We start from the raw sequence: 26,928 nt of genomic DNA on the forward strand, positions 1-26,928 counted from the left end.
TTTAGGAAAGACTGGGGGCGGGGTGAATGCAAAAAAAAAAAAAAAAAAAAACCCTACCATAAGGATGCGAAAAAGAAATGTTTTCAAGAACGTATATTTGCTATGAGAGTCTGTAATTACCAACTCTGCTCTCTAAGTCGAACTGCATTCGATCTAATTAGTTAGCTTAGATCTCACCTTCATGCTGAACTTTCAACTCTCTGAAGCCAATTAAAAACTATTTAAATGAATATTAAAAGGATCCCTGTGATCATTTTTGACATGAGAGAAAACATGCTTTTCAGTGAAAAAAAAAAGGGGGGGGGTCTGTTACACAGCATGCATGCATTCCACAAAATACTTGAGAGTTCTGCATTTGATGGGTCTAACTGTCCCGTTCCCCAGGCTGTGGCATCTGTCCACCCAGGCCAAACTGCCACCAAAGAACCTTCTGCTCTCTCCCTTGCTACAAGAAACGGCTTTTCTTCTCCGGCTTTTCAACTCTCACGAACTTGTTGAGATTTGCGGTGTGGGACTACTTCCCACTTTCATTTGGATACGCTTCAATTGAGCACCCATGGGGATAGATCAATACAAGATGGAATTGGGGGTAAAAAATTTTTTTTTCTAGAGCTCTCCAATTTGATAAGCCCAAGCACACGCACACACACTCCAGGTAAGGCCAGGGCTCAAAATAGCTTTCTGAGAATTAGTAAATTATTTCTGTTAGCTTATGAAATTAAATGTTCCCAAGCAAAGCCGTTACAATTAACATCACTAAATGTGTTAGGTTATACTGAAGAAATCTTCACAGTGTAATTATATCAATGAGTCATTTAACTCACATATATTAATTCAATTTATCTTCATTTTGAACTGGATGGACTGTTGGACTGTCATCATTAGAAATGACAAAACTCCACACTGGGGGGATCAGAGCCTTGGCAATGCTCTGACTTCTCCCAAGACCACACACCACTGCCTCTTGTAAAGGCGCCTGCAATTCAGCAAAGATGTGCAATCTGCCAAGGACCACTGAGGGCACAAAGGAGGACCAGCCCAAGTCTCCAGAACCCCTGAAACCATATCCATAAAAAATTTTTAAAAAGATAAATTCCTGCATAGAAAGCATAGTCCTAATTTGTTCAAAGATGATTATCGGCAGTTTGTATTAAAGAAAAACCACCCAAGCATTCCTTGGGAAACACTACGAAACAATTGCCGTTTCCCCCCCAACCGTGCATCCCATCCGTAAGCATTTCTGATTAAACAAAAACAAAGATGCCAGAACAAACACATTAACCCGGAGCGCTTGGCTAGGGACACTGGCGATAAATAAGACATTACTGGGCAAAGCCATCCCAGGACTACTGGTCAGGATTTCCTCTGAAAACTCACAGGATTAAAGAGGGCATTATTGGGATTTGAACAATCCCGAGACCACAGTCGACCTGTAACGACTTCTGGTTCAACACTCTGATGGCCGTCTTGGGTTTTGAAATGTGGGGCATTCAAAGCTAAGCGACTGGCTTTGCGTTTGACTTTTCAAAGGTTGATGCTAAAACTTCGTCATCTGAAAACTCCTGACTCAGGGCTAGCCACCCAACTGTCAGCCAACAAGCAGGGAAATCTTCCCACTGATGAGCCTGCCAAGTCGGTGGTCATCTCTAATGGTGAACAAACCGGATGGTGGGGACCAATGAGCAAGGAATTGCATTTTCACATCTTTACATGCTGGTGGGAAAGAATGAGAAGCCGCGCAAATCTCTGGGTCTGCAAGTATGAGCAAAAGCTCAGAAAGACGAGGGCCACAACTTCCAGCGGGTCAAATGGCTATTCTGAGATACACCTCTTTCCTGGTGGGGGCAGCCCCCTAAGGGGGAGCCTCCAGAGCTGCCCACGCCCCCAGCCCAGGCTCTCCTGGCTAGTGAGGACCACCCCCTTGTAACATCCAGGACAGCTGTCTTCATAGCCACACACCAATTAAAGAAGTGCAGCAGAGAGAAATATCAAATGAGGACATCCTGTTGCTTTCAGCAGGCAGAAGTTTGCTTGCAATGAAAATATTTCAGACAATGTGGTGAGGAGGATTCCAGGACCAGGCCGCCGTGTCACATCAGGTACCACTCCTTCCGCGAGGCACTGCAGGGCACACACCCAGGAGCTCCCCACCTCGACCAGGCAGCTTTGAGCGGCCAGTGTCTGGGCTGAGTGTTGGGTTGCAGAACCGAGAGACTCCTGTCACTCCTGCAGCTGTGGCAACAGGACAATAAGGGAATGTGTTTTTCAGTTAGCGGACGAATGGGCTGGAAGGGGAGGGAAACAAGTCACTTTATAAACGGCGACAGCGGCGGGCAGAAACTCACCAGAAAAGCTTCAGAAGGCAGAAGCTTCGGCCTTCAAACTCATCTTTCCTTTTGGAAGGCATAAAGATTCTGAGTATAGACACTGGCCAAACTCACCTCCTCCCCCTTTAACGCCTCCATGGCTTAGGCTGAGTTAGTGCTTGCCCCCGGAGACAGACAATGTGCTGCTGTGACCAGCACTGGGGGGGAAGGGGAGTGAGGCGAGAAGGTGCAGGATCCTGTTCTAAAGTTCCTCAGTTCCACTGGCAAGCACATGGGCCTCGCTTGGACTTTGAACTTAAGCTTTTTTGAAAAGTACCAGGGAAAGTCCCACTAATCCAAGGCGTGGATTGGCACTCCCCTGAACCAGCACAGAGGCTTGTCTTGCCCTCTGCAACATGTGTGTTCTGAGACATTAGGTACACACACACACACACACACACACCCAAGCCCCAGGTTGCTGCAGGGAACTATGGGGAGAAGTTAGAGGAAGGGATGAGTCACAAGTTGGAGTGTGGTTTCACCCCTACCCCAGGACACATGCTGAACTGCCCAGAGAAGATGGAGAGACTGTGTGTGTGTGTGTGTGTGTGTGTGTGTACGTATGGAAACACACACGCATGCGTATGCAGTGTTCAAATCTGTCTGGCTCTTACAATGCAAAGTCAGCCTTCAGAGACAAGGCAACCTCTGCCACTTTCCTAAGCGTCTTATAAACACACCCAGAGGCTAACACACAATGGGCACATCCAGCAAGCAATAAAGTAAAACTGAATTATGCCATGCGTCTACCATGGCAACGCCCGTGGGCTGTCTCGGGGAGGGCCCGGCCAGTGTTCCTGCCCCGGTGTACAGTGGGGAGGCCCTGACATCCTGCACAGACGGAAAGCATGTTGCAATCATCTGAAACTGGTTTTGCATGCAACCAAGCATCCTCTCGCAGTCTGAACTGCGGCGTGCCTTGTTCCAAACCATCTTGCTGTCTAGCGCCTCTCTGTAAAGAAGTTCAGCCATGGCTGTTTCTCATCCAACAATGCCTCATAGGATGAAGACAGCCCCATTTTACAGAGAGAAAAACAAACAAGCTTCAGGGTCCCGAAGAAACTGATGCAGGATTGGCTGGTTTGCAATTTTAGCCAAGGAGAAAGAGGAGGAGGGAGGGGAAGAAGCAATTATTGTTGCTGCTGTTAGGATCGCGGTAGAACCTTCTCCGCATCCTTATTGCAATTCATCAGAAGGTTCATTCACAAATTCACCAAGCACTGGGTCAGTGCCTGCTTTGTGCTGGCACTGCTCTATGAGCCAGGTGCCCTGTCCACAGGTAAGCCCTAACCCAGGACTGACAGCTCCCACATGTACCCCCGGACACCTGCATGGCAGAATTTATTCACAGTCAGTGGATCTCAAACCAGTTCAATGCCTATCCAGCCTGATTCCTGTCCAATTCCTAGCCATCCCTCTGTCCTCCTACTGTCCTGCTGCAAAAAAAACAAAAACAAAAACAAAAACAAACAAAAAAAACCAAACCACCAAAAGCTTGCTTTGCTGAGTGTCAGAAAAGAAGCATACAATTTTAATCCTGCCTTTAAAAAAAAAAAAAGAAAAGAAAGACTCTAACTTAGGGTTGTCAGATCACCTCCAGACAAACCACTGCCTGCACTGGAGAGCAGCACAGGGTCGGGGATGAGTGTTCGCAGCCAGAAGCCTTGCTAACTGAACCCTTTGCTGGGGCTATTCCACTTGACTTTGCCTAAGCAGCCTGTGATGGGGACAGACAAGTGTCCAGCACCCACGGAGTACCCCACATCCCCATAGTATTCCTGGAAACTTCTCTTCTCTCACCAGGTCTTGAGCGTGGGCTTGCTAGTACATCCATGCTGGCGCAGACACTTTGCAGCTGTATCCCAACTACCAATGAGCTAAAGCACAAAGGTTCAGGGATCCTAGAAAGAGCTGGAAGAACCCACTTTTACCTTCGCTGAAATGTTAGGGTAGCCACGTTTATGAGGAGACCAGCTTCCCTTACCAAGGGTGTGTGTGTGTGTGTGTGTGTGTGTGTGTGTGTGTGTGTGTGTATTGGATGACACTGTTGTGTCATTCTAACTACAAACACACTGAGCCAATCAAGCACTGGGAGGTGTCTAAGAAATGTTGGTGGCAGAAATGTATATAGAAAAACACAACTACAGGAATAGCTTTTAGAGAAAAAGAAATCTTAAGGGGGGGGGGGGAAAGATATCTCCAAACTTTCCAAAGAAAATGTTAGAAATTCCTTAATTCAGTTCCTAGAGCCAGCGTTCCTACCGCGACTGCTCAGACTTTAATGACCATAGTTTAAAAGGGCATCAAACTGGGTGTAATTATAAACACTAATTCATTGTCCTCTTAAAAGACACCATAGCTTCACTAAGAAGTAGAGACCACTGGAGGCTGATTTCTCTGACAGAAAAGCTTCTTACAGAAGCCTGGCATTACCAAGGTGGCTTTCAAATGAGGCTAAGACCCATGATGTTCACGTTTTCTGCATCTGTCCCTCAAATGACGTCATCAAGTACATTTTCCAAATGTAGGCACAGCAAAGCCCTTTTCTGCGTGAAATGATTGGCTACATGTTCAAGCAGGAGTTGCTTTGCAAAACTTCAGAGATCTTGATACAAATTATGAATCCGTTAGAATTTTAGAATTATCAGTTACAGGCAAATTAGCAAAACATACAGTCGCCACTCCCAACCCCTCATTCCCCTACCCACTCTGGCTTGTCCCCAAGGATGCCTAACACACTGGCCTGCCTCTTCCAAGGCTCTCACTGAAACCCAACTCCATTCCTGCCAAGTGGGTACTACTGCCCCCTTGTTGCAGAGAAGGAACACAGCAAAGTGGCCAGGACAGGGTTTGAACTCGAGTCTTCTGATACCGTCCAGGTCTTAAGGCTCCCTCAAGCCAGCACTACAGGACAGTGGTTCACAGTGCCAGGGCAGCAGCTCGAAAGCTGACAATACCTCCAGCCTGAGAAACACACACAGGTGGGGTGAAGTGTGTGTGTATGTACACTGTGTCGGCAGGGATTGTGGCAGTGCCCTTGTAGTAACACAGGGACAGTTGGCAGGTGCGGTGTCATGATTAGGACAGATAAACTCTCAATAGCCTATCTGCCTTCTGATTTTTAGATAAACAAAGGCTGAATGCTATCATTAAGATCAGAAGTGCCTCAGAAGGACCATATGGCAGAAGGGAAGCTAAATGAAAAGAAGCCACCAGCCGAGAAAGGGAAGAGTCTGCTGTTGCTCTGGTGGAGCAAGTGATTTTTAACAAACATGATTAACTCCAACTCTGAAAAAGGGTCCTTGTGGAAGAGTGGCTGGGGTAGCAACCACAGCCAGACTGCAGGGGGCGCTCCCGGGAGCATGCTCTCCAGGCTGACCTCACCTCGCCCAACCTCTAGGATTTGAGGGGTCCTGCACACTGAAGCCTGAAGGTCCCCAGAGTCTCACTCTCCATTTAAGAAACAATGGCATCTGTGTATCCACAACAGTTTTGGTGCAGACCCACTCCTCTCAAGGGCCCCATGGACTCCCCCAGCGACAGCCCCAGGTTGAACCACCTGTGGTTCCCTGTGTGGACATTATGTAGACCACTCTGTGGATGCCGGCCACAAAGGGAGCTAGCTGCAGGTTTGCACACAAGTCTTGCCCGTTCATCAGGGCAGCAGCAAAAGCCACCTCCCACTTCACTTCGAGCCAGGGCAGGGGCCTGGAGTGGGGCACCAGTGGTTAATGACCACTCCCCATTATTTCTAAATCCACTTGTATGAAAATGGGAATCCTTTTGTCCCCAGAGAAGAGCCAAGAGGAAACTCGCGGTGGGAGGGAGCGCCAGTTAATACAGTGGTTAGAGGGAAAACAGGGTTCCCAAACCAAGATCAAGACAGACAGGGCCAGCCCCACACCATTCTGTGGGATCTTTATTAGAAAAATAGCATCTTTTCTTTTTCTCTACATCTTATCAGGGCTCACTGCTATGTTTCATTAAGAAACCTTATGTTTACTTCATATAACTGCTTTGACTGCCAAGGACCCCTGCCAGCAACACTTGCCCAGCGTGGGTTACTTTAAGAACTGCCACATGACCCTACAGTGTTTGCATCTCTAATTGCAAACAGTATGCCCCACGATGTCTCAACCACACGTTTCTACCATAAAGCTCAGGAAGGGTTGACCATCCCGTCATGCGTGGTGGTCAGAGGTCTGCCCAGCTATATGGAAACCACAGCATACTCCTCACAGGGATGCCCACCTACCCCTGCACTGTGCCAAGCAGGATCAGTCATGCTAAACATAGCACGTTCCATCCAACCATTCAGGCTTTGTCTGGCCCAGTGGAGATTACATAATGAGAGCTTCACTTGGGATGGGCCACACAAGTCAAAACAAACTTGCTGAACTTGACCCAGGGCACCAGCCTGATGCCTGGTTGTACAACATGAGATTGCTAGGGGCAGACCTGAAGTCTGGGAAGAAACCTAAAACAAGCCCTGATGAACTCTTTGATCCATCCTGCTCAGGGCCCATTCAGTCAGGGCTGCCTAGAGCCCAGCTCTTAGAGACCGGTCAGCCTCCCAACCCACATCCTTTCCAAGATGTTACTATCAAAAGACTGTGTGCATATACTTTTGGGTTTGGGTTTGTAAACAGCCCAGAAAACAATGCTGTCATAGGATTCCCCCAAGCCAGGGCTCGGGGCAGGAAGAATGCAAACACAAGAGGACGGAGATTCCTGTCCGAGAGCAGGGAGTGGTCATCACTGAACCGCGTGTGAATGGAAAGTGGTGGTGGTGCTGCTTTACACACACTCAAGGCCTACAGAGTTTCCGGCAGTCTCTGTGTATGGATTCCAGCTCGCTGCTTCCCGGTTAACTTTCAGCGGAGATGATTATATTAATCCCTCCTCCTGGCCATCACAAGCCTTCCGATCATCACATCAACGCCCAGGGCATCCGAGGAAAATCAGGATCTCAAGTGGAAAATAAGCGAACTCCTACGGCACACACTGAATTTCACACACTCATTCAGAAAGAGCTCTAAAATTAATAGCACTTAACAGGAACAGTTCACAAAATTAAACTGCCTGCAATCCGAGGTGGCAGAGTGGAAGGAGGAGAAAAAACACACAGGGACACACACAAGAGTTAGACTCATAACTCTAGCGCTGACTGCAGAGTCCTGGAGCAATCTTCTCTCTCTGTGCCTCAGTTTCCCAGGTTTAAAGCGAGGCTCTGAGGCGTGGGCAGGAGAGCAGGATCAGTCAGCCCCAACACCTCAAAACGCACCCCATCAACCCATCTTTGGCAACCACTGCACACAAAGCAGTTTAGCTGGGGCGTGTGAGTGGCTCCCGGGAATGCTTACTCATATTCCCAGGTCACTAAAATCTGTTGTCCTGGCCTGAGCCATTTCATGTGCCTTGCCCCAAAGCCCAGGCACAACTTACCTACAAGGTATCATTCAATTTAGCGCAATATATTTGCCATCTCTTACCCACAGGGCAGTCCTAGTTAATCTCCTTAGAGAATCTCTCTCTCTCTCTCTCTCTCTCTTTCTCTCAATCCTGGAGACAACAAACTTTTCATAATAAATTATGATACTAATTACAAACATCAATTCCTGGAGCCCCTAGGACCATGTGCCCTAAAAAGGTTCTGCTCTTACATGCTTTTTGACTTGATTTGACTCCCTTCTCTCTTAAGAGACTGAGATGTTGCTCTTGTACAGGATGCTTTCTGGCAGACTGGCAGGTGCCTGGGACCTCTGTGAGAGGAAGAGAAGTTGAATGAGCTTGAGGGTGGAGAAGAGGGTGGAGGGATAGGAAGAGGTGAGACCCAAAGGACCCTGGTCACCAGCAGTAAGGAGTGAAGCAGAGAAATGGGCCTAGGGGCATGTGAGCTGGCAGAAACATGACCTTGAAGTTGGATTTGCCCAGGAAACACTCCCTAACTGCAGCCATCCCAGATGGCCTCACAGGCTCATGTTCATTCACACCCAAGGGAGGGAAATCTGCAGCCTGAAGCTCTAGGGAGTTTCTCCTGGCAAAGGCCTTGGAATACACGGGACTCCCAGGGGAGGCAAATGGGCACAGAGCCCCCTCAGGACTCAAATCCTTACTTCCAGCTACAGGCCCACTTCTGCTCATACTCTGAGTCCAGGCTGAGTCCAGGCTGAGAACAGCGCCTGGCATCAGACAGCTCAGTGCCATTTTAGGAAATGGACCCAATCTATCCCCGGGGCTACAGTTCCAGGCACTCCCGGCCCCCCACCCCCAGGGGGTTCAGAGTGTGCCAGAATCCATGTGTCCAGGAACAGGAAACAGACACCTACATGCTTGTCCTACCAAGTCAAGGTCATGCCCTTGGTATAGTGACTCAGAGTCTTCTCCCCTGAGCTCCCTGGTCCCTACAAACCCTTAGGACAAACCAGTAGTGGGAAGTCCTTAAGAAGCAGGGTCTGAAAGACCTTCCTCTGCCCCTGCTTCATCCTCCTCCTTCCAGGTTCTCATGTGTCAAGGTCATGAGATAGAAATGCCTCATCTGCCCAAGGATCTGATCCTGAGAACATGCCCCTCCAGCCAGCCACAGTGGCCAGTGAGCAATCCTGGGCTGCCACCCAGTGCTACAAAAGGTACAAACGGACTTCCAGGCCATAAAGAGCAACAGGAAGCAGATGTGCACACGTGTGCACACACACACACACACACACACACAACTGTATGCAACACTGTGCTGGCATACCAGGGCTCACTTTGAACAGCCTTGCATGTCCCCACACTGAGGCTGGGGGACGACCCAAGGGTGTCGATCTCACTGCTGAGACACCCCCATGCTGGGCGATGCCCCACCCTGGTATCCAGATGACATCGATTAACTCCAGGCACAGCTCCATGAGGGACCTTGGCCTCCAGCTAGGAGAAGAATAACATCCAAAAAAATTGCTTGCCAACAACCCATAAATTTAAACCAGCCAGGATGGCAAGGGGAGCTGCCTGGGGGTCCTCACGGCAAGGAAGCCAAAAGCAGAAGGTTTCAAATGGGACACAGGGAACTGCCCCTCCAGCAGGATGTTCCTACTCCAGCGAAGGCTGAACGTGGCAAGCTCCCACGAGGATTAGGGGATCATCGCCCGCTCATGTGAGCACTTATAATCTCAAGACTTACCACAGTGGGGGCAACGGGGATCCCAGGAACAGCACAGTCAACCTGACCTCAGGGGTTCCACCCAGACCCCAGCTCCTCCCAGAGTTTCCTCAAGGACAGAGTGGCAGGGAACTACGTGCTGGGGCACTTTAAAAAGTTGATAGGAAAATAAAATTAAAAGACAACTTGATTTTTTAAATCTATGAACATGATTTTTTGTAATGCACGTTCCATCAGCCTTGAGGAGATCTTTTGCCAAGTATTTCACCCCTCCCCGCATAGAGGTAGGGGCGCCACTTCGAGAATCAGAGCCCAGTCACACAGGGTTCTAATCCCTCTATCCCGTTCCCCTGAACCTGGCCAGCTCATGCCTCGGTGATTCAGGCCATCCAATGGCAGTTGCTGAGGCTCAGCTAAGGTCTCCTCCTCCTTTCCCTGTCAGCCACCAGCACGGGAAGGAATGTGGTAGAAGAGACCACACACCAGGCAAACACCACATTGTGGTTGTGCTATTCACACCCACTCACACAAAAGACATACCATTAATAAGTCCAAAAAAATGTGGGTTTCCAATCAAGGCCATCTTGTGCATTGAAATCCTTCCTGTCATTGGCACCGCACATGAACACAACTTGACACGGTTTCAGGCAGAGAGGAGAGGTGGAAAACCAAGGCTGGCCAGCGTCTGTACCACAAAGCCCACTCCCACGTCTCCTGATGGTCACTTCTACCACGTGGCCTGATTCCCTCCACCCCACCCCCTTCTCAATTTGTAGGATCGAAGTTTTGTTTTTTTGTTTTTTTGCTTTGGGTGGTAACAAGAGTCAAACTGTTTCTAATTATTCAAAAAACAAAACCACACATTAAAAAAAAATACAAAAAACAAAAATTCATGTTGCCAACTGTGGAGAGAAAGACTCAGAAACCACAACTTCCGGTAATAAAGAATTTTTAAAAAAATTTTATCCCCCAACTGTCATGAGTTGGCAGGTCTGGACTGCATCTGTGGGGGTCTGTGCCAGGCTGCCCAGGCAGTGGCCATGAACATGGCATAGTACAGAGCATCTTCATACCTGGGAAACGTGGCCATGCTGCCTAGAAGGTATAGGGAGCCCCAGCTTTCTAACTGCAGTCACTGTCAGTAGAATCAAGGACAAATTATCCTTTAAAAAAAAAAGAGAAGGAAAAAAAAATCCAGTGCCTAAGTGCCTGTCTTTAAAATGAGGAAAATAGTTCCTATTCATTGGAGGGAATAAATGAGTCAATATGAGAAGAACTCCTAAAGCAAAAACCTGGTAGACAACAGGCGCTCAGTAAATATTACCTATTAGCTAAGGAGCGACTTCAAATAGTCCATGGGGGAGAGGAGGCAAATGAACTAAAATCTCAGTTTACTTTGGTACAAAAGCAAATGGTCCAAAGGCACATGCTGCTTTTTCAAGATATCTATATTCCATGGGCTTTTGGAAGATCTCATTTATATATAAACTTGAAGTCATATTAGTTTTTTCTCGGAGGGCACAACTGTAAGAATAAAAAGTTTCATCCAGGGTCTGAAGACTACTGCAGAGCCTTAATAAAGGTGGATAACATTCATATTAAGCCCCACTGTATTCCTACCAGTGACAGGAGTCAAGTTTCCCTCCTCCCAAACCAAGAAGATGAATTCAAGAACACCAGAGTTCTCAGCTGCCATGCTTCTCCCTTGCCTTCTACCTCATTCCCATCTCCTGATAAATAAAAGTACAGTCAGGAGCTTCCAGATGTTATGATGGAAAACACAAGCTACCCAAGGCTGACTTGCCTGTGGTCAGCCAGCTTGCCAAGGAAAGCCAGGGTACAAACCTGGGGAGGGTGGTGCCCACACCCTGGGCCAGTTCATGCAACAGACCTTCCCCGCACCAAAGCCACACTTGCTTTGCCTTTGGAGTAAAATACTTCCTCCCCTCAAAAAGGTTCGAGATAATTAAGACTTTATAACTGGATTAGGAAGAGGAAATTAACAAAAGGCTCCTGCTGAGAGGACCCCTGCGCCATCCCTCCTATTCGCCATTCCTCCTATTCCGCCAGCCCTATTCTGGGTTTAGGCAGAGGGAAGAGATGCAGGGAGAAAGAGGAAGAACTTTGTCTCATTGGGACGTCAATCACAACCACACAGTAAGGGAAAGGGGTCCAGAAGAAGCCTCCAGGGTCCCACCTTTGCTTTCTGCTCGACTAGTTCAACTTGCCCAGAGGGTGGCAGTAAGGTTAACCGAAGAGGCTCATTTTTGCTAATGGAATTCTAAGCCCATCAGCTTCCAGTTTGGGAGGATGAGAGAACCTCTCACTGTGTTTTTCTAAAGCAAATATTTAGTGCTTTCATCTTTTAGTGCCCTAACATGCAATCTGTCACCCAAATACGGGGGGAGGTGGAGATAAAAAAAAAAGACAAACACCCTTCTCACATGTGTTCGTGGAAATGATATCACGTTTCCAACGTCAATAAGATAAAGTGGCAAGTGCATTGCAGCTGGAGCTGATGGTTCCAATGCCTAGAGACAGACAGGAGCAAACCCAGAGGCCCACAATTTCCATGTGTGCAGGCAGGGGCCTGACCATGTCCGACCATGTCCGACCATGTCCGACCATGGCCTCAGCTCGAGGAGAAGTGGCCTCTTTAGACAACTTCATTCTGAGATGCTGTGTCGAATGTGTGTTTTGGTAACGATGGAAACCACGCTTTCCCACAGGACACTGCTCTGCAGATGCACACTTGACCACAGTACCTTCCTGTCAGTAACTGTCCTTCCTCTCCAGTAAGCCAGGGATGCCCTGGCTCTACCGCCCTCTCGGACAGATTCAGCCTCCACGGTTCCCAGGGCAGACAGGAGATGTGGGCTGTCTGCACAGATAGCAGCTACAATGCTCTTCCCCGAGTTCAGGTGCCGCAAGACCCCACGGCGGCGTTCTGCGGCCACCTCCCCGCTCCTGCCTGACAATTTCTGCTTTCTGCGCCGGGTCACTGCTCCCACTTCCCAATCGGCTGCTGTGGCAGGTTTCCAAGTCATTACAAAGACAGGAATTAGATTACACAAGAATTTACATGTATGCGATTGCGGTTACCTTCCCCGGCAAAATGCCCTGGTGAGCATTGTCTACGGTTCACTCGAGCGTGACACTCGGAGCTGGGGACCACAGAGGTGAGCTTCCTCGGTTCCCAAGAGGAAGGTGGGCTGGGGGGGCCTCTCCCACATAGCCATGCCCGAGGAACAGCTCAGATCAGACTAAGAGCTGGGAATGATGGCCTTGGATTCCCTAGTCACGTCCTGGCTTGCTCCAGGACTTGTGTGGGGAGGCCCCATCGAAGGGCACAAACAGCTTAGCCACTCTTCTTTCAACCCCTGATTTCATCGGGGTCAGGATACCAGTGAGGACAGCCCAATGGGACCAAGCCAAGCCCACAAAAATCAAAGATAACCTCCCAGCTTCACTGTAAAACTATCATCAAAGCTTGATGACCCGGCCCAACAGCAGAAGGAATAATACAAGTTTTCCAGCGCCCAGCAGTCCACTGGCCACTTAGCCTCACCTTGCTGCCTATATGGGTGGCAGTACCATAATGCCCGCTTACTAATTCTATTTTTCTTTGACAGTGATCAGAATGAGTTCAAATTCTCCTAACTTTACGAAGTGATTCCAAACATTCTGGGTGTGCAGACAAGACTAATCCAGAAGGAAAGAGAGTAAATCAAGCTTCATTGACCTCACAACTAACAGGCTGCTGGCCACAGCACGATCGTGGCCACGTGGGTCTGGAGAATGGAAAGAGGAGCGATTCTTAGAAGCATGGATGAAAATTTGGTCTCTGAATGATTGAGAGAAACTGAGTCACATCTTCCACGACTGTAGGGGGAACCCTAGGGCTCAGAGAGGGCAGGGAGCTGTGCTGTGTCATGGTCATGGTACTGATGTGAAGTTACATGAAAATCCACAGAGCTGCAAAGCAAAAGACAAAGTCTATTTTAATTGTGAAATATATTTCAAAATATGATGCTTTAAAAAAAATCCCAAAATATCTCAGAAAAGAAAGCTGGTCCAACCCTTTAAACAGAGACTCCACAAAGTTTTTGTGATAAGCATAAACAGGGAAAACATTCAGGTGCAGGTAGCCTAGACAAGCAAGACCATGGGAAGGACAGCTCCGCAGGAACCTGCTGTGAGGACACACAGCTGTCCCTAGTGGGGCAGGGCCCAGGCCACACAGACATCCATCACCACTGCAAAGCAAACAGACGCCACTGCTGTTCCCACCAGGCAGACACAAACCAAGAGCAGGCAGAGGACCTGCCTTCCCTTCAGGGCCAACACGTAGTTCCGAAGCCAGTAAAAGTCTCCGTAAGCCGTGCACACCCTGCCCTGTCGCCTCCACCCACCTTGCTCAGGGGTTCTCGGAAATGGAGCAAGTGGAGGGAAACTTGCTCAGGAGACAGGCGTTGGGCCGGCCTGCTGGACCTCCTTCCTGCTGGGCATGAGTGGACACCTCGCTTGTCACACTGGGCTGTGGTGACATTGAACCTAGCAAGCAGGACCTGTGCTAGGCACACAGTCACTAAACAGTTCCACCAACCCTACTGCCCCCACCTCAAAGGCTGCGACCCATTCACGGATGTCTCCCAACTCTATTTTCCTATGCAGCAAGGGGTTTCCGTGACCATTTGGGGTCCAGGGCCAAGCTTGTCAGACGCTGTGACCACAGACGTTGGGCAATAAGCTGTGTGGGGTGCCGCATGCCCGCTAGTCACCCCACCTCCTCCCCATTTCCTTGACTCTCATTTCTTCTTTCCTTAGTTCTTCATTCCTTCCTCATCCCCACCCACCCTACCTTCTGGAAGGAACTGGCTTTTCCAAAACAGAACCTTCCGCTCTGAGCGTGAACAGCCCCGCAGTCCAGGCCTTCCTGGGCAAGAGCTCGGATCTCCACACTAAGGGTGCCTATGAGTACGGGGCTGGGACTAACTCAGCCACGCAGGTGTCCACGCTGCTGGGACCAGAACATACAGCCCAAAAGGGTTTTAGCACAGAGGTAACCACTGTACATCTGCATAAGGGTCATCTCCTTCCTCATTTGTAGCTCAAGTGGAAGAGGTCAGATGCTGGTCAGAAGATGGGCCCGAACTTGACACTGGCCTCATCAAGATCTGCATTACCATGGCCTTTCCAACACTTTCTGCTGTCTAGACTTCTTGTTTTAACAAACAGCTTTTAACTCCTCATGTAAACAACAACAGCAACGACAAAATACTCTCAGGATTTGTGAGGAAGGGAAAACTGAAAGGTGTGGGATCAAGAACAGAAGATGGCACCATCCTAACGGTGCTCCCCCCGCCAAGTCAGGCAGGTGAGCACCTGCCTAGCGGCTTGATGAGCAAGGTGCAAAGGAAGCCCTGCCACTTGGCTGGCCTGGCAGCGGCTTTCCTTCCAGAACCTGCACTGAGACACAGTGCCTGCCTGTCTCCAGATGCCAGGCGTGCACTCCCTGCCATCACCAAAGGAGCTGATAAGAGGACAGACCCAAAGGACGGAGCTATCACAGCACCAAGGCACTGGCAGCAACTGCAGAAAGCACCACCAAGTGTGTTCGTTTTCTGTGCCTGGTGAGAAAGGCAAGGTCTAGCATGATGGAACGTTCCAAAATCCCTCTGCCTCCGCTGTTTCCAACTGAAGCCCGCCATCACATGAGAGCAACTACACTCTCATAGTGGAACTTGCGGGAACAGTCTATTTGCATTGGAGCAATGGATAAGCAGAGCAAGAGAAGGCAGCTTCCTGAAGGGAGAACTATCCTTAAGTCCCATCAAGAAACTTTCCTGCAGATGTAGGAAAGTGCTTCTATTATCCAGAGGCAGAAAACACGCACAGAACATGAGCCAACTTCTGATTTTTAAATCATATTTTTGGAAGGCTGAAAGGAAGTATGTCAAAATATTAACCTTGCCCTTGGGAGGTAATTTTGCTGTTTTGCTCGTTCTGTTTCTTTATAGAATCAGGAGTTAGAGGAGAAACTAAAATATTCAGTTTAGCACAACGTTTGCTGATCCAAAGTTATAACACAGAGATTTATAAATTAGCAAACGTTTCCCTTTCAAATTCACTATGTTGTGAAAATTCAGAGTTTTCCATACATAACACGTACTGAAAAATAGAGTACCCAGGAAATGAAGTAAGATCTATATTTGTTTCAAATGACTAACAAGCAAAAATAAGACTCTGGCTGTGATGCCATGCTTTTTAGAAGTCAGACATATAACAAGCCACAGATTTATAGGATGTGGTCTAATAAACCTAAGAAAAGTTTCATTTCCTCTCACCAAAATGGTTAACTCCCTGTCTATGTGACTTGTTTCTACAAATTTAGCAGAAGTTTCTTTTTCCCTTAAGTTTACAGGTTGAGAAATGAACTACCAAGTAGCAGCAAGACTGTCCCCCAGCCCCGCCTGAAAGCATACGCATTCCCCCCGCAAAATAATATAGAAACAAACCTGACACTAGCAAAGTGGTAGTAGGGCAAGCCCCCAGGACCAGAAGGGAGCATGCCACCTTGCTCACCGCCAACCCACAGATGATGAAAAACTGCAAGAAGTGCTGAAGAGGAAGGAAACAGGAAATAAGGGAAAGGTCTAGACAAAGAACTTCGTAAAAGTCTGCTTGCAAGTATTTCCCTGGAAATGGTACTGACTAAGCAATTACAGGAAAAACTCTTTCTTTCTTATCTGCATGTGGTCCTACCACAGGTCACACCCTATTATTGTCACTATTCAACATGTTAATAGCCCCCAATGTAATGACTGTGTGTGGCTGGTTTTAAAATGTGTGTGAACAGCTAACTAGAAAGAAGTGACTCATCCCTGCCCAGGTGGGTATTGACTTTCTGAGTCATATTTACTCAATCGGTCAACCTATCTTCATTCCCGAAGAGAAAAGATCTAAAGGGTCAGACTCAATGAGGAACCCAAGGCAAGAGACAGAAAGAACAATGAGCGGTAAACATGGAAAGAGGTAGCAGGGATTGTGAACATGAGACAGGGGAAGAAAAAAGTGTAAGCACAGGATGATCCTCCCGACACCGTCCCCTGACAATGAGGAAAGGCTGGCCGCCATGGTCTTCATTAACAGCAGCTACGTAGCTCTGCTCTCGGGTTGTGTGATCCCAAGCAAGTTGCTTGCTCTCTCAGTGGTCCAGTTAACTCATCAGCAGAAATGGGGAAATCATGCAGCTGTTTTAGGGTTCTGAAGAGTTTCTGCACAGATAAATGGTTCACAAATGGCTTCCACACAGGAGGGTCTGAGAGACATTCTGGGGATGCCCACAGGGGTTCCAGCACAGGCTGGTCAGGTATGCTGAACCATCTCCTTGTCAGAGGAACTGCACCTGGGCAACAGGTAACAACGTCACACTCAAATCCAGTTCTCCTGCCTGTCATCACACAGGGCTTTGACCATGCCAGTCCTGCTCCCCATGCACCCACCCCCGACCCGGTACTGTCACATGCCACCCAAAGTCTTCAATACTTAGAACCAGGAGTAGTTGAACAGGAATTACTCTAAGACCAGGAATGGCAAGCAAGCCACCTGCAAGAATAAACTAGCCCAGCAGTGACGGGCCCACAGCCCAGGAACACCATCACCATCAGTGCCACTCCCCAAGAACCTGGCTACATGCTAGCACCAGACCTGGAGTGCATCTTTCTAACAGGAGAACTAGGAAGGGGATGGTCAGACAACAAAGTGACACAGCAGAAAGTGGTGTCCTTGGGTGTGGCCTCATCCCGGTTTGAGGATTTGGATCAACTCTTGGAAATGTGGCATCTTGGCCTCTCCTTAGGACGTGCCTCTGTCCTAAGCATGAAGCTGGAAGGGGCTCAGAGCCGCTGGCGCCAGGGATCTAATCGGCTCCCGTGCATCTCCAGCTGGAAGGAAGGAGCCAAATCTGTCAGTTTTGTTTCCCTCCTCCTTCTCAAAATGGGTACCTGGCTCTCTCTTTTATCTACGTCCTAACTCCCGGCAAAGATTAATGAGTTACCACTCGCCAGGCCAGGTGGAGGAAGAGCTATGTTCTTCAGCCTTATCATGGACACACGGAATGCACAGTCGAACTTATGAGAAGCTGAGCTAAAAAGGGGCTTCGGGAAGCAGCTTGCACTCCCTGTCAGCCACAGCAGAGGAGGCGCCCTGCCCTGGTAGAGGCAGGTGAGGGAACACAGCCCTGCCCAGGCTCCAGGGATCAGGTTGGTGGGTGTGGCCTGAGCACAGGTAGCATCAGGGGTGACAGAAAGGTGGGACTCAAAAGATCACATGCCCAGATACACTGTGGCTAAAGAGCAACAGCCAGACCAAAGCATTCCCTCGGGACTCCCACCCACGAAGTTACTGATGAGAAGGAAGACAGGCTAGGATAGAGAATGAACATTCTAGCAAGTGAAGACACATCCATGTAAGGCACAATCCCAATATGATGAAATAATAATTTTTAAAAAAGTTTGTTGGGCCCGGCGCGGTGGCCCAAGTGGTTAAAAGGTCCTCGCCTTGCACGCCCGGGATCCCATATGGGCGCCGGTTCTAATCCCAGCAGCCCCGCTTCCCTTCCAGCTCCCTGCTTGTGGCCCGGGAAAGCAGTCGAGGACGGCCCAAGGCTTTGGGAACCTGCACCCGCGCGGGAGACCCGGAAGAGGCTCCTGGCTTCGGATCGGCATAGTATCGGCCCGTTGCGCTCACTTGGGGAGTGAATCATCGGACGGAAGATCTTCCTCTCTGTCTATCTGCCTTTCCAATAAAAAATAATAAAAATAAATCTTTTTTTAAAAAAAAGTTTGTTTTCCTGAGAAGTAGAGAGACAGAGCGCTCTCATGCGCTGGTTCCCTGCCCAAATGCCTGCATGAGCTCGGGGCCGGAGGGCAAGGTCAGGAGCTAGGAACTCAATCCAGGTCTGCCACACGTGCAGGGTGAGGGCAGTTCCTCGCTGCCTCCCAAACTCTGGCCGGTGGCATGTGGGAGTCAAACGGTGATTTCCTGTTTCTACAATGAGAACAAGCTTCTAAAGATGATTTATTCCATGTCTCTCTCCAAAAGTCAAACTGCGTGACTTACATGTGGCAAGGTACCTGGTACCTTAGTAGGTACAACAAACACTTGCAAGGGAGACAGATGTTATACTGACTGGCTCATATATACTCTTCTTTATTTAAAAAAAAAAAAAAAGCAAGCAGTAGTTCTAAATCATTGGTTGTTTAAACCCACGAGTTACTTTAAAATGTATCTGCATTGACTTTTGCTGAAGATAAAAGCAGGTTCTAGCTGTCCTTTATTCTTTGGAACTACTCATTCGGAGCGGGTTGCCATGCCCGGCGCTGAGCGGTACGGGGTGCTGCCGCTGTACTGAATTATTTAAAGGAAATTAACAATGCTTCCCGTCCTTGGGGAGCAGTGTCTGCCAAGGGGGAGGCTTTTCTCAGCACCCTGAATTTTAAAAGGAACTTTCTCTACATTCTCAATTACTAGTAACAAAGGTAAAATGGGGGTGAGGACCTCTCTCCCACCGGGAGCTGAGAAGGAACCCCCCTCCCCACCGGCCACCTCCAGCTTCCTCCTAGGGGTCAGGCTGCCCAGGATGACATGCTTGTCATCCTCCTCATAGAAGCCACGTGTGCTGCTGGGTCACGTGGTCCCTGCCAGGCGCCAGGCACCTCGGGTTCACGGGGCCACCTCCTCCACCCTCTCCTTATAAACCAGTATTTTTTATGGCCGTGATATCCCTATCAGTGGTCAGTACACCCAGACTTCACGGCACCAACTTGACAGTGACCCAGCAAGCACGTCGGACAGCAGGGGCCAGCCCTGCCCTACTGTGAGGCGAAGGGGGTGGGAGGATTCCTTTTCCCGCCAGTCCATCTCCTCCCAGGGTTCTGCTCCGAGACCTACCTCCAAACACCAGGGCTCCCCAACCTTGTATAAGGAGTGGCTCCTTTGCATGTCCCTGAAGACTTGAGTGCTGACAGTGAAGTCTGAGGGGGGGTAGAAGTGCTGACAGTCATGTGTCTGAGTGCAGCAAGGGAGGGGGCTCTGCTGCCGGGAAGAAAGGGGGAGACAGTGAGGTTGGGGACTGAGAGGTTTACGCCCATGCCACGCTGCTGAGACACCTGCTCTACAGCCACATAAAGACACGCACTACCACAAGCTGTGGGCACCTCCTCACTCTTAATTCCTGTTCCAGCCCACAATCTCTCAAAGGGCACACCCTTACACTGTCATGCCAGGGCCCCTCGTAGGATCTAGCAGCACACACCTTGGTGCTCCCCAAAATCTGTGCTATACTAAACTTGAACCTGAGAACAGCCCTTTCCCAAGGACGGCTAGCATTTCCTGGCTGCCTCCTCCATTCAGTGCCCTGGGCAGGAAGGTGCTGGCTACTGTTAACCCTCAAAACTACGCTCCCAGGAGCTGAGACCACGTGCATTTCACAGACAAGAAAACAGACTTAAGAGACTCAAAGGAGAATGCGCCAAGTCCCATGCCTCATAACCGGAAGAGGAAGATGACAGACGAAGTCTGAACCCCAGGAGATGGCAGCCGAGTAGCCCCTGTTTCGATCTACCAGCAGCTTGGAATAAACAGGCTCCAGAATGTAGCAGCATTGCTTCTCAGCCTTTTGGCTAAGACCAAGTACAGAATGTAGGGGAGCACAGAGGATAAAATGGGGTCCAAGAAGGTCTGTCTCAACACACAGAACCCTCATTCCACTTTTCCTACTAAACAAAAGGTGTCTCCTCTAGGTGTGTCTTGTGCAGGACACACACTGTCTCTACTGTAGCTACAGAACACTGCAGAGGAGGAGGAACTCCTCGCACCTTCATTAATCCCGCACAATAATTTGGGAGCTGGAGGCTAAGATTGAGAGCTGGTACCCTGTGCCCACGGGAAGAGCAGTGCTGCTGCCCGGTCCCTGGAGGTCCCTGCCTCCCTCGGCAAGCTCAGCCTCACGCCCTGTGTTGCTCTACAGTGTGCGCCGTTTGTAAACAGGTGTGAGTCATTAGACAAGCACGAGCCCATGTGCGCGATCAACCCAACTTTACGACTAAGGTGATCCTGCTGTGCCTTGTGACAGCAGTGACTCACCTTGCTGCCCGCCACCGAAGGTGACACACTTCACCTTCCCACTGTGCCAGGAAGGCACCCGGCCGCCACCAGGAGCTGCAGCCTGGCTTCCTCCCACAATGCCAGCGAGGTCAGAGCCTCCAGGAATGTGGGCAAAATACCATCCTTAGTAAGTGCTGTGGCCACTTCCTCCCGGCCAGAAGGCAGGAGCTTGTTTCAGGAGGGGGGATACACACACACACACACACACACACACACCCCAGTCACACACCTGGAACTTAGGGGGGCAATCCCTACCAGCTTTTCAGAAGCCGCTGGCTTTGACAGGAGAGCGCTGTCCTAACCTCACCTTCCTGATGAGCTCCCCCTCTTTTCTCTTTATTCCAATACCCTTAAGTACTCATTTTCAATCCTTCACAGAATATAAAGTCTTATAAACCTCTTTAATATCAAGTGGGTATACGATCTCTTATTAAAAACTCAAATGAACCTACAGACATAAATACTATTGGTACAAATGAGAACAAATGGCTGCTGAATTCCAGCATCCTGGATTCTTTAGGCTGGTGCTGAAGTCATTAGCTCAGGGCAGGGGGCACGTTGATTCTGCCCGAGCCTACGCACTGCCCTTTACCGTAGGTTCAGAATCAAGGTCACAGACACAGAGGGTAAATGCAATGGTTGTGGACTTGAATAAGTCTGGATGCAGCAAATCCTACATTGGATGTAACCAAATCCTTGGTTACAGAACCAAGAATCGGAAGGAAGGGTTCCTAGAACGCATGCACCTGGATCCAACCAGGCCTGATGCTTGCCATCCCATGTTGCTCTTTTATGGATTAATGTGCTCGTTTTTTTCAGGGCTGTTTGAGTTGGGTTCGTAGACAAATGGAAAAAAAAAACTGAAAGTCTGTTCACTTCAAACCTCGACCATCATTGATCCATGAATCAAGCAAAATGCTACAGAGCTCAGAGACTGTCCAGGAAAATGTACACACAGGGCTTAGGAGTTTCATGCTATTACCATGATTAGGGGGTTATGATAAGGGAAAGTACTGGATAAGCATTTGGCATTAAGAGAGAGACCCTAGCTGGTGGTCCATCGCTGGTGAACCACACACCTGCAGGTAATGGCCAAAACTCCTCTTTCTCTTCTTGTGTCCCCACCAAAGCTATGGGCGCACTAGCCCACTTGAAGACGCAGTTTCCATGGACACACCTAGCCCAGCAAGTGGGGAAGGCAGTGCCACACTGCCCGGCTGTGACATGGGAGCCCACGTTGTACATTTCCTTGGCCGAGGATGAGGTCACACGTCACTTCAGATCGAAAGAGAAATGGGCAGATTTGTGTCTCCCCAGCAGCTCCACACCTGATGACTCGGTGTGTTGCCCAGACCTGGACACGGCAGCGTGGACCTCGAGTCAGGGTGTGATACCCATAAAGCCGCAGCACTATTTCTGGATTCCACTATCTTGCTTCCTTATGGGCTCACCACCCCATTGCCCAAGCAGCCAGCTAGGCCATATTCAAATGTTAATGCAACAGAAAGGAAACCCAGTGAGCTAGAAAGTACAAATTGCCCTGCCAGGAAAGACCAACCCAAAAGAAAATTAAGAAAAAAAAAGAAAAGAAGAGAAAAGAAAAGAAGAGAAGAGAAGAGAAGAGAAGAGAAGAGAAGAGAAGAGAAGAGAAGAGAAGAGAAGAAGAGAAGAGAAGAGAAGAGGAGAAGAAAGGAAAAGAAAAGAAAAGAAAGAAAAAGAAAAAAACGAAAAGAAAGGAAAAGAAAAGAAAAGAAAAAGAAAAAATATAGGAGGATCTGAAAGGCACTGGAAAAAATTAAAAACTAAAAATGCTAAATTCTTTGGAGGTCAAGACTTTGTATGAAGTAAGGACAACCGGAAACTGCTCGGAGAATCTGACCCAATCTCCTAGGCAGGAAGAAAAAGGCAAACTCACACTGCCCATCAAAGGAGGTCAATCTCATGTGACAGTTAGACTGAGTCACCAACTGCCCATATGTCTGATCTAATATTGTTCCAGATGTTTCCATGAGTGTTTATGGATGTGCTGAATATTTAAATGGACAGGGTATAAAGAAGGTCTTCAACCTTCACGTGGTGGGCCTCATCCAATTCGATGAAGGTTTCAGTGGAACAAGTGGCTGATGCTCAGGCCCCAAACAAGGGTGAACTCCCCCGCCCCCATTCTTCAAGCTGGGACATGCTTTCAGCCATTGAACTTGAAAACATCCCTGGGTCTTGAGACCACCTTTGGGAGCAGATTCCCATCATCTTTCCTGATTTTCAGGCCATGGACTTGGACTAGAGTCTCCCCCGAGTCTCTAACTTGCCAACTGCAGTTCTGGCATCTCCTCAGTGTCTATAGCTGTGTTCTTGATTTTTTATACAGTCTCCTGATACACACACACACACACACACACACACACACACACACACACACACACTCACACACTGTTGGCTCTGGAGAACCCTTATACATTTTTCATGTATTTTCTCCTTCCCAACAACTCAGATAAGATTACCAAGAGTCTCCGAAATAAATCAAAATCGGCGTGAGTCTTAGAAACCACACAATCTAATTCTTCCTTCACATTTTTTTCCCTACCCCCTAAATCTAGACATTACAGTTCCAGTCTTGGAACACACAGCCAGACAAGAGCTAAAATGAAAGTCCAGATTTTAAATACTAGGAATTCAGGATTTCAGGCACACTGTTGGAGAATTTTCTTTTCAAAATATTTATCTTTTAGATAGCGAAAAATGAAAGAGAGACAATGAAAGAGGCATTCTGCCCAAAAGTCAAACCGGTAATATGGCAACATTTTTAATTACTGAGAGGGAAAAGTCCTCATACTTCTCTCATCTCATATTTCTTTATCACATATGTGTACAAACAATGACACTTAATAACCAATAGACAAAAGCCACCACTCAAACATGGCAACAAGCAAACCCACATGCCCTTGGAGGAGCGTAGAGAGACTCAACATACTTCCAGATCCTGCTGACCAGCCTTAAGAACCGTAATTCCTATCTCTGAAGGTGACGTAGCTTTGATGGAGACTAATAACACTGCAAATGTCATTCCAACGGCAAAGCAGAGGCCAAGAGAGTGTAATCGAGGGTCCCAAACAAGCACCGTTTTTATCTCTAAAGGCAAGTGTAAACAAATCCGATTCTTTCCCAAACGAGGATGCCTTCACTCACATGGCAAACGTATGCAATTTTTTGTTTCACATCATTTTTCAGCAAAGTAGCATGTGTGAATGACAAGACTGCATACACATGCGTGTGCACACACACACACACACGCCTACATATCCATTCAGGCAGGGAGAGATACACGAGAACGGAGGTCAACGTCCTATAGCCAGCAAGTCTAGGTCATCAAGGCTACACCTGCTACCCTCCCTCTACCCATGTCACTTAGCCTGCCTGCTCTGAGCCAGCTGGAGTCACCAGGGATGTTGATGAAGTTTACCTGGGCTCCAACGACCTTGACTTAGGGAGAGAGAGACAAGGAACCAGACACAGCAAGCGAGCATGGGTACTGAGGGACTTGTGCTCAGTACTCCTTCACACTCCCCTCCCTGGGGTCCTCACCCCACTCATCGGAAGCTCAGACAGATGAGAGGAACCTTCACCTCCCTGCCACTGTCCCCACTGCTAACCAGTTGTGTGGCCTGACTGCTGGGGACTCTGTGTGTCACATTACGCAGCTGGCAGCTGGGGGATCCCTCAGGTGTCCTCCAACAGGCTCCCATTCTGCAGGGCTGGTAGACACAGGAAAACATTCATTAGGTCCAAGTCTCTAAGACCAGAGGTAACGCACCAAGTTTCCTGGGTGTGGCTATTATATAATAAGAGGGTATGTGCAAGGGTAACAGGCAAGAAAGATTATTGTTACAAGATACATGGCTTTCATAGCCAAAGAAAAACATTTCCAGGATAAAGCATCATGAAGGGAATTTGTAGCATCATTCAAAACACACTGATTGCTTAAATCAAAACTATGCTGATCTGCATCTTTCCCCCTATGGGCCAGGGGGCTGGAGAGGCAGGCAGGACTGCTGACAAATACAGAGAAGTTGAAAATATGGCATCACACAAACAATGAAGGAAACTTGGGTACAAATCAGCTTTTTAATAAGAGTTAGAGTTATTTGAATAATTTTGCATAAAGGAGATACTTTTAGTTTCTAACTAACATCAACACTGAAAGGTCAGGGCTTGAAACCCTAAAGGTTTTGGCATGAAGGTAAGAAAGTAAAGTGATTCACTTTAATACTATCCAGACATGTGACAGGAGTCAAGGCATACACAAAATAAACAAGGAAAAAATACAGTTCTCAGGTGCCAAGCTGGAAGGTTAAATAAAATCCCCCGCACGGATACACTGGCCGATGCCAGGGCCTTGCTGGCATCTGTTTTCTGTGACATCCCTGAGGTTCACCGTGACTCAAACAGGTGCAAGGTGAAGTTTCTCCTATGACCACAAAGCCATATCCATGGACACTGCAGTCTATGTGCTGAGCTGGGCAGTCTTCTCAGACACCCAAGATGCCAACAAGCTCATAAAATCCATTCTGTTGGGGCCAGCATCGTGATGCAGCTGGTAAGCCAGTGCCTTTAACATCAGCATCCCATATGGTCGCCACTTTGTGTCTAGGTCACTTCACTTCAAATCCAGCTCTCTGCTTATGGCTTGGGAAAAGAGTGGAGGATGGCTCATGCTTGGATCCCTGCCACCTAATGGGAGACGCAGATGAAACTCCTGCTTCCTGGCTTCAGTCTGGGCCAGCTCTAGCCATTTGGAGCATGAACCAGTGGATGAAAATCTCTCTCTCTTTCCCTGTAATTCTTTCAAGTAAAATGATTTTTTTTAAATCCAAAACATAAACAGAGACTAATGAAAGACCTCATGCTGTCTATTTTGGAGGCAGGAAGCACTGCACCCCCTTGCCTGATCGGCAATGATCAGCAACGCAAACTATGCCAGGGTCCAACAACGACAGGTTACTTCTGGACCGAGCTCTGCTAACACGAGGCAGAGTCGTGTCACATACTGGGAACAGCACTGTGCAGACCCATGGAGCCCAAACCTGGAAGAAGGTCTAAATGGGTCAGCAATCTTCTTTTTATTACAAAGTCAGATATACAGAGAGGAGGAGGAGAGACAGAGAGGAAGATCTTCCGTCCACTGATTCACTACCCAAGTGACTGCAACAGTCAGTAGTGCACCGATCCAAAGCCAGGAACCAGGAACCTCTTCCGGGTCTCCCACACGGGTGCAGGGTCCCAAAGCCTTGGGCCGTCCTCGACTGCCCTCCCAGGCCACAAGCTGGGATCTGGATGGGAAGTGGAGCTGCCGGGATCAGAACCCGCACCCATATGGGATCCCGGGAGTGTTCAAGGAGAGGACTTTAGCTGTTAGGCCACGCCGCTGGGCCTCCAACAATCTTCTTAAAACCCAATCTCGCACCCGCTGTGATGGCTCAATGGCTAAATTCTCGCCTTGCATGTGCGGGGATTTCATATGGGCTCCACTTCCCATCCAGATCCCTGCTTGTAGCCTGGGAAAGCAATAGAGGATGGCTGAAAACCTGGGGACCCTGCACCCATGCAGGAGACCCAGCACAAATCCCTGGCTTCTGGCTCTGGATGGGCTCAGCTCTGGCTGTTGAGGCATTTGGGGGGCGCGAACCAGGGGAGAGATCTTTCTGCTTCTCCTTCTCTCTATAAATTTGATTTCTCTTTTTGATAATACACACACACACACACACACACACACACACACACACACACACACACACACCTTTAAATGAAACAAAACTAAGGACCCCAACCTGCTCCCATGGAGGAGCTGGTGGGGGTGGGGCTCTCCTTACAGTGGAGGAAACTGACACTGCTTTGCTGGTGGATCAACTGCTTCCTCACCCCCTCTCTCAAGTGGAATCAAGTGTTTTAAAATGCAAATAACAGGTTTCTAGAACAACCCTGGAAATGTTTTCATAATTCACATCTTGTTAGCCACAGGAACCCCAATTACTTTTCCTCTTTTCTCATGTCTACTAACCAATTATTAGCATTAGATAATCCCATACTATTTTCTGCTAATGTGTTCCCTGACAACATCAAACTCCAGAGGGCCTGCATGGTGCAATAACTGAATGGTTGTGCAAACAAAGGCTAATTTATGTGAAAATGTTATTTAAACCTTCCTGGGTGTTTATGAAAACAAACAGTTTTGGGTTGAGCTGTTCCACAGATGCT

The 26,928-nt window shown here is 48.5% G+C and overlaps 1 protein-coding gene across 23 annotated transcripts in view; it reads right to left on the minus strand.

Moving 5' to 3' along the window:
- TCF7L2 (transcription factor 7 like 2) overlaps positions 1 to 26,928 on the minus strand; it is a 181,405-nt gene that overhangs the window by 49,721 nt on the left and 104,756 nt on the right. The window contains exon 4 of one of the 23 annotated variants that reach the window (XM_040992086.1): positions 19,462 to 19,605. The exons of 21 other annotated variants lie outside the window; for them this stretch is intronic. In XM_040992086.1, coding sequence (XP_040848020.1) covers positions 19,462 to 19,605 — 144 coding nt within the window. The remainder of the gene's footprint in view (positions 1 to 19,461; positions 19,606 to 26,928) is intronic. One more of the 23 variants, XM_040992088.1, reaches the window with a different exon arrangement.

This window comes from Ochotona curzoniae, unplaced genomic scaffold (assembly GCF_017591425.1).
Source record: "Ochotona curzoniae isolate NIBS_2020 unplaced genomic scaffold, NIBS_Ocur_1.0 contig_66, whole genome shotgun sequence".
NCBI classification, from domain to species: domain Eukaryota; kingdom Metazoa; phylum Chordata; class Mammalia; order Lagomorpha; family Ochotonidae; genus Ochotona; species Ochotona curzoniae.